Raw genomic sequence first — 8,687 nt, 5'->3', positions numbered from 1 at the left:
ACACTCAGCAGCTTCACAGTGACTCATTTCAGAAAGAGTTCAGCACAAAAAAACAGAAATAACATTACATCATAATCATCATCATCATCAACATCAACAGTTGAGATTACTGTTACACAGTCACTATTGTGCAGCGCATATAGTTAGATCGCCCGATCTGTCAGTATAAAACCGCTGGACGTATTCATACAATTTCATACCAAAAAAAAAAAATGCCGGTCCTTTTCAATTTTTATTCAGATCGGGCAAGGTTAGCAGAAACCTTGCATAAGGACCTCCATGCGTTTCTGTGCGTATCTCCAGCTAATCTCGCCAAATATTTACTGGAGAGAGGAATATTTTGTCCGTAAGTTATAACGAAAAATGAAAGTCATTTTATACCCGATACATCATTTCCACAAATCTTAAGATTCTCGAGATAATTGAACCAAAGGGGTGCTACGCATGCATTTCCAAAATTTAATATTGAATAGTCTTCTCCTTAATACAATTGTAATTGAGCGGAAAAGCAATAGAAAGCCGTTATTGAGTTTGGATTGTGTTGAAATCATATTTGTTTTTTTCTTTAATGTGATGGTGTATTACAATACAAACTTAAATTGTGTATTTTATGTACAGGTCTATTTAATATTTTTTTGGAGTGTGTAATAACAGTGAACAGCGAATCCTTAAAATTAACCGTTTATTCATTCTGTATGTCTATACTTTTAACATCTTACCAATCTGAATAAATATCATCTAATAGGTAAGAGTTGTATTTGAGTTTATTATTTAAGGAAGAGTCCAACATGATCTTAATTGTATAATTTATAGTCCCTGTTAAATGTATGCTGTACACGTTTACAATCTGGTTTCTTATGTATTGTGGGCTTTTAAAGATTATCACAAGGATTAATTGTATTTATTGCATTTCTATAGTCTGGTTATGCTGCATTAATGGTATGCCTTAAATATGTTCAAATAGATTGTGTTTTGGAATAATAATAGGGTATTTCGCATTTAGGCTATGGATTGATTGCTGAAATACTTTTTTTTCCATTTATAAGACATATTTGATAGGACAGGACATATAATGTACGGATACATCCAATACTAGGACATGTGCTAGAGCAGGGGTGTATGTTAGAGCCCAAGGACGAAACCAAGTTTCAGTCTCTGGAAGTGCACTGGGTGTATGGGGAGAGTTATGTGCCATAAGGGCATATATAAAGGAGAAGGCAAACCTAATGGCAATAATTGGAATATTAATAAATTTATTCAGTACCACTGTTGACAATTAAGTTAATAGCATGTATGACACTTTTTACCTCACAGCAGAATTGGATTGGGTACAAGTAAAGAAGCAGTCCTTTCAGATGCATTAGGTAGACTCACAGGCATTGGTCCTGCAAGAACGTTCTTCATGCTATATATCTGACATATTTCATTCAAGCTTCAGTACCTTCTTAGGAACCTAACTCTTCGCTTCCCCATGTCTGGTGAAGAGTCACCTTCACTTCCGTCCACTGAAGCCTTCCTTGATGAGGGTTTGGTAGGTGTTGCTGTTCCACTGGGAGTTGGAACACGCTCTTTGGGTGTGAAAGAGTGATGGGTGATTGAAGCAGCAGCTCCTATGTGGACAGGAAATGAGCTCCGACGTAATAGTGGTGGTGGTCGATCACCTGGAAAAGTATGTTCTTGGTAAATATGTGAAATAAGGAGGAGGATTTATGGGTCAAATTGGAAGTGTCAGACATCAGTACCTGGAACTTTGGCTGTAGCCTTGAGTTTCACACTTCACATAATTCCTGACAAAAATTATCGAAGAAGGGTAATTTCAGACAATATATATAATATTCATAATAGTAATGTGAATAAGAATCTGTGCTTGCTTGCTTAGGAATGGATTTCCTATTTTAAATTATTAATGATTGTGAAATATTAATGCCCACGAGAAATGTCTTATTCCAAAATAAAATGAGGAACAAGAACTTTAGTATAGATTTTTATNGGATAAAGTCCAAAATCCCAACATATCAGTGTGTTATACACCATCGTCAGAATCCTATAGTAACTAGATTTTTATAGTTTAGCAAAAATGTAGTTTCCTTGCTTCTACTGATGTGTTCTGCCCCCTTTCCCAACAACACAAGGGGTACAACACCATATCAACAGAAGTAACGAAACTACATATCAATGAGAAACAGGAAAAAGTAACATAAACAAAACCTCCAGTATGTAAAAGCATACCAGTAAAGAACAACAGATAGGAATACGACCAATGAGTACACCACAGAACGCCTAAAATCACAGACCACCCAAAAAACAAGACAGGACGAGGCCGTCGATACTGACAACGCATACTCGAATAATATTCGATAGTATACCAAAGGATCGAAAAATTTTTGAAATACCCCATTTTCCTCCAAAACAATACACATGCCACTACTATTTGCACCAGCAATACAAACTCATATAACACCCACTTCCCAATAAAGGACAACATTCGAAAACATTCACCACTCGCCCTACTCCATTTCACCCATAACTCACCTATATATATTAGTATAATTTTTAGAAAGACAAATTAAAAAAAAAGTTTTATTAATTTAGGTATGTATTTCAGCATATTTAACATTGTAATGCCATGTAAAACTTGTTCATGATGAGACTTATAACAATGGATTCATTGCGACACGCAGTCCAGTAACTAACGCATATTTATTTTGCTGTTTGTAAACGCCTACTTGTATTTGTAGCAAAAAATAACATCTTAATAAACTAACTGATTTTATCGAAATTCGAGCATATCGGTTATTCACTGGAAGTGTAGAATTGTTGTGATTGGCGGACAAATTTACGTAGTAGTGACTTAGATAAAGGCGACGAATATCCTGGACGTAAGAACATTAAGAGGGGCCAACTGTGATAGTGATCATTATTTAGTACAGGTTAAATACAGATGTAAAATAAGTTGTCAAAGATCTAAGCATTATGAGAAATGTAAGAAATTTAATATTGACAAAATTACGGCGAGTGATAAGAGAGAAACATTTCAAAATAAAATTAAATAAATTAATGACAATAGAGCAAATAAAGAAGTAACGGTAGAAGGGATATGGGTAGATTTTAAAACCGCAACAATTACAGAAGCCGAGAGGACTCTGGGATATCTAGAGAAACAGGATAATAGAGAATGGTTCGACGAGGAATGTAGGGAGAGTATAAACCTCAAGAATAAGAAATATATGGAATATATGGAAAGACCAACAAGAGCAAGGAATAAGGCGTATAAAGAAGCAAGAAGGAAAGCAGACAAGATTTGCAGGAAAAAGAAACGGGCCTTTCTAAAGGAGCAATTACTGCAACTGGAAGAAGACTTCAAAAATAACAAAACAAAAAAATGCCTTTGGTCGAATCAAATGTATGAAAGAAGGTTTCAAACCAAAAACAGAATTTATCCGAGACAAAAAAGGGCTTCTAATAAATTACATGGAAAGAATATTTTGAACAATTATTAAATCAAAATCAGAATATGGAAGATAACGAGGACAATGAAGAAGAAAATACAGATGATGGAGAAGGGGAAGAGGAAGAGATAATAGAGCCTCCAACAAAGGAAGAATTTGAAGAAGCATTAAAGGAACAAAAACTAAATAAAGCGCCATAGAAGAAGAAGACTTAGATAAAGTCCAATATCAGAGCCCTACGATATTACTTTCACGTAAAGTGAAGATGGCCTAGAAGAATTTCATCCGTTTGCTTTAAATGTTGATCTGCCGTAGGAATGTTATAAGAGATTCGTCAAATAGCTAGGGAGACGAAAAATTCAAAAGGACAGGACACTTAATGCAGACACTTGCCTAGAAGTTTCGTCTGTGGGCGTCGTTGGGCCACAGACGGTCCTGCATTGTTGTTACTGCAATCCTGTTGAATCACCTGCTGTTGGTGCTGGGCCGATTCCCGTCTGGCGTGCCGGCTCACAGTTAGGTCGACCAATGAGCAGCGCCGGTTGTCCAGCAAGAAGGAGCGGCCTCCAGTGGCGTTGATCCTACCATCACCGATAATGGATTGTTGTCCAAACTACATGCAACGCAATACAAAATATCCAAAATGTCCCTCTAGCTACATTTCAACCCAAATTACGATCTCTTTGTGAGGATGTGTAAAGCGGGTTTGGGAATAAACACAAATTTTTACAGGATAGAATTTCAAACTTAGCACCTAAGTTGAGGCTTGGCTTATCTTCTGAAAGCTATGCTGAAAGAATATGGGTCAATTTTTCTTGAACAACGTCATAAGTCACAAATTTGGATTTGGTTTGCTTCAGACTTTGTTCTTAGTACTTATATGAAGAGTAATTATAAACTTACATAATAAATTAAGAAAGATATAACTATGATTTTATTGAAAGCAAGAATGTGGATCATGACAGACCGGGTTCTGTCATGTCAAAAAAATATATAAAATGTATTGACAGCGTATCCCACTCACCTTTCGTCTCAAAAGCAGACATACCAGTATTCATACGTACATGCCCTGATATGTTTACCTAAAGCGAGGTTTTGAAGCGTAGTTATGGCACTACCACGGATTCTTAACGCAGAATGACCGCTCCCAATTTTACTTAGTCATTTCTTGGTTTACGCCTCTTATTTTCATGCGATTTCAGTTTAAGACGTTTGAAGAACATACATTATTTCGTAATTTATGTCGTAGCTCTAATTTTTGGTCCTATTACGTGATCAGTAAGGGGAAAATTCTTAATTCATATCGTATTATTTCTCACTTTATCGCGATCACGTGATCAGTAACAGGCAATATGGCCGACGACTGAATGTCGTTGAAGACAACAGAAGCAACGTGGATACAGCTGCGCGGAACACTGGTATAAAATCTTAAAGTGATCCCTAAAATAAAATAACAAACTCAATAAAACATTTCAGATGAATACATATCCATAATCCTCTGTGTGGCCCATTCACGCATCCCCAACTTTTATAAAAATCTTGTAGAATATTAAGTCTTGATTTCTCTTCTAATTTACGCTGCGTTTTCATGGGGGCATCTTCCGCGTAAATCGAGAAATGACTATACATCAGACAGTTGTTGTTAGATTCTCTGTGGTCTTCCAGGCTGTCAATCATGTAGCCTGCTAAAAGAGTGTTCTGTGTCGTAACCCAGAAGACCACAGGATAGATGTTTATAACGTCAATTTAAATGGATGCAGGTTCGAATCTAGGAACTTCTAATATCTGATGCCTTTCCCCCATTTTAAAATACAGAGTTCCACGAAACTCAATCTTATTTATTAGCATGCCATTACCTATTTGACTGAGATGGTGGGATAGTTTTGTACAGAAGACAATAGGTTGATGATCGAGCTAAAAAAAGTCAATCGTTGCATATTGTGGTACTAATTATGGCCATATAACTGAGTTTATAGAATAAGGTTCTGTCGCAACTGAACGTATATTTTTCTAGCAATCTTTCACAAATTTAGAGTTTCAAACAAATATTCAAGCACAGTGGAACAACAATTTTTTTTCTTTGGCACTACAGCCCCGGTGGGCCTAAGCCTACCTCCATGAACTTCTCCGTTCACTTCGGTTTTTCTAGATCTTACACATTCGGTAGGACACCTTGGCCGGGTGATCAGCTCGTCACAAGGCCTCTACCTGTACACAAACACAGAAAAACGCACGCACACAAATTAAACATACATGCCCTGAGTGGGATTCGAACCCACGATCCCGGTTTCCAAGCGACCGAAGATAGTACATGCCTTAGACCGCTCGGAACACCAATCACAGTACCAAAAATAATTAGCGACGAAGGTGGTTCAGATAATAGAAAATTCTGGCAATTGGATTAAAGCCTTATCCACAACAAAACACTGTTACAATACACTGTACTATTATATTAATAACTTCTAAAAAGAGTTAAAGCAGGTGACACATGAACAGTTATTACATTTAATTATAAATCAATATTTTAAAATATTGTATTTGATGAAGTCCAACAATGGTGTTTGTTTATTAAACGAAAATCTTTATCCAGCTGATAAGTTTCTCAAGCGTTTCTGTGTAAGAAGCGTGGTTGTGGTGAGTCGGTTAATTGGCAATTCGGATGATCGGCGTTCTACTGTAAAAGTGCTGTTCTGACGGTTAACTAGAAAGCAAGGGATAGTATTCGGAATTAATATCACCGTGTTCAGCCTTGGAACGTTATCCTATTTCCGTTCTTTCGTGTCCGTAAGACATTCGTCGGCTCCAATTACATCAGCTACTCTGATAAATGCAAGACTTTAACAGACGAAAGTCGAAATGTTCTACCTAATGAGCACAAGACGCAGTACGCCGGTACGGATGCTGTCTGATAATCCTGAGAAATTTCTTTTTAAATTGATTAATTAAATTCCTACATGTCTTTAGATTTTCCTACATCACTTCCCTTGTATTTGGTCCATGCAGGCGCGCGCGCGCACACACACACACACACACACACACACACACACACACAGTCAGGAAGATGATCTCATAATCCTACTTTTTTTTTTCCTTGGCACTACAGCCCCAGTGGGCCTAGGCCTACATCCATGAACTCCGTTCAACCCTACTTTTATTTATGCAAAATAAATAAAGTAGGCAAAAAGTAACCATGAAAGTAGGCACCAACTTTCTAAAGTAAAAAGTCAAACTACTAAATTTTAGGACTAAAATTGTTATTTTTACTCACCCACGAAGAAAACAGAAAGTGTTCTGCTATTGTTGATAAACGGAACATATTAGATAACAAGGAATTCCAACGATGCGAATTTAACCACGATGTTAATTACCTTTTTGTCACCTAGACGATCTCTGCAGACTTCAAACAAAGCCACAGAAGCAGAAGCTACGAGCAGAGCTGCCAGCAATATATGGCAGACAACAGTCGTAGCACTGGTACCCGTCTTCGTCTTGTTGCTTCCAGATTTATACTGCTGATTGTTATCATTTGCGCCTTCGGCCGAAATTTCGCCCTTCTTACCTCCATATTCATTTCTGTAACTGTAGTTTTCCACTTCGTAAATGAAATCTTCAAGCGGCATGAACTCGCTGTTGTTGCGGTATGTCTCTGTTCTAAACCTACAGCGTTTAGTAAGCACATTGATGGCAGTTGCGCTGTCAGAAACACAAACATTTCGTGGGGCGAGATACTGAGATTCAGTGTTGCTCCTTACGACACAAGGATAACCATTATTATTTATATAAGCACAATCCTGTAATATTTGAGAAGCCTTTCGACTGGCTGGAATAACTTGGAAAAAACTGTTCTGAACATAAAAGCAAACGTCTTGATATTTTATAAGTCCAAACACTTGACATAATCTAATTATACTATTAAACTCTTTTAGTTTGTCTTTCGTTGTGTTTTTATAAATTTTTTCTTCTGTTGTTTCGTTGTCTTCATGTTTGTATATCTTCCACCTACAAATCTTTGTTAAATAGACAGGACATACTCCAAGAGGTTTCTTTTGAAATAATTGTTGATACAATATTTCTGTTAGCGGGTGCATTATCTTTTGCTTTCCTGAAGATTCACTGTTTTGTTCAGTTAAATAGTTGCCATGTGCTGTGTCGTCAGAGGGTCTTGCAATGTTGTCCACAACGTAGTAGACACTGAGAGCTAACAAAAGTGAAAACAGAGACACGCCTACAAGGACAGTTGATCCATTATGTTTAGGAACCATACTGTTTCAGACAGATTGTCAGTAACCACTTAACGCAATTCTTGCAAATTTGTCACATTGTCACGTTGTGAAAATGATGCAGGGAAATCGCACAAATATGAGAAAGTTACACAATTCCATATATCACTGTGGGAATAGTTACATCGTTTTAGTGAAGTTTATGTATCAGCTAACGAGAAATAACTGTAAACATAGATAAATATTCAATCAATGACTTCGTATTAACGATATAAACATGTAACTTATCAATATTCGTTTTACAACACTGGGATTAAGCCGTGAATCACAACACATATGTTTTCATATCTTCATTGATGAAATCTTGCATTCACTACATATATTTAAACAGAACAGAGCTATTTATATGCGCGTTTCCGTATTTACATATAAAGAAAGCCGCGTACACATATATAACATGAACTTCAGGTCTGCTGTAGACTCAAATGCAGTGGTGGCAGAGCGGAAGTAGCCATGTCCAAGACCTATCTAAATTGTTTTACAAGGCATTTAAGAACCACATATGCAGCAATCTATATCCACAGCTGCCACTCGCCTGCTTCATTGCATTATTACGTATTCAAAGAGTGTAACCAGCTTGAAATACGTCAGAGCACAGAATTGCAGTGCTCACCGTCACCTATCTACCCTTCTCTGCCTCCATATACAGATAAGTACGTGAGACAATAAGAGGAACGTATGCCTATATGTTACTGGGGCGGTGCGCACTGTTTCCAGAATAATCAATATTTTGAACAGGGACAAAGCGACTGCGCATGCTTGTATTTTGCTTCCTGTGTAACTTTTTTTTCCCCTCTCTTCTTGCTCCCACTTTGGAGCATAGCGTGATTTCTCAGTTTCATGATCATTTTACAGATGGTAGGACGGGAGATCAGCTCGTAGCAAGGCCGCTACCTAAACACAGGACAACACAAACACAGAATAAACGCATACGTACACCAAATATTCATACATTGTG

At 37.2% G+C, this 8,687-nt stretch overlaps 1 protein-coding gene across 1 annotated transcript; it reads right to left on the bottom strand.

The window, feature by feature from the left end:
- Positions 1-80: 80 nt before the first annotated feature.
- Positions 81-8,403, bottom strand: LOC111864012. Its single transcript, XM_023850918.2, has 3 exons — positions 6,818-8,403; positions 3,843-4,062; positions 81-1,661 (listed from the first exon to the last, which is right to left on the bottom strand). The coding sequence occupies exons 1-3, from the start codon at positions 7,709-7,711 to the stop codon at positions 1,435-1,437; spliced, it is 1,341 nt and encodes a 446-aa protein (XP_023706686.1). The 5' UTR covers positions 7,712-8,403; the 3' UTR covers positions 81-1,434.
- Positions 8,404-8,687: the final 284 nt, after the last annotated feature.

This window comes from Cryptotermes secundus, unplaced genomic scaffold (genome assembly GCF_002891405.2).
Source record: "Cryptotermes secundus unplaced genomic scaffold, Csec_1.0 scaffold303, whole genome shotgun sequence".
NCBI classification, from domain to species: Eukaryota; Metazoa; Arthropoda; class Insecta; order Blattodea; family Kalotermitidae; genus Cryptotermes; species Cryptotermes secundus.
The sequence above is the reverse complement of the archived record's forward strand: the minus strand, read 5'-3'. Positions and strand labels throughout refer to the sequence as shown.

What these genes read in the sequence shown, in the direction of transcription:
- LOC111864012 (XM_023850918.2), bottom strand. Translation starts at nt 7,711, where the DNA reads ATGGTTCCTAAACATAATGGATCAACTGTCCTTGTAGGCGTGTCTCTG. An exon ending in ATCGTCTAGGTGACAAAAAG is followed by an intron (nt 4,063 to 6,817) that starts GTAATTAACATC and finishes CGTTGCATGTAG; the next exon opens with TTTGGACAACAATCCATTAT. An exon ending in CCCACAGACGAAACTTCTAG is followed by an intron (nt 1,662 to 3,842) that starts GCAAGTGTCTGC and finishes ATACTTTTCCAG; the next exon opens with GTGATCGACCACCACCACTA.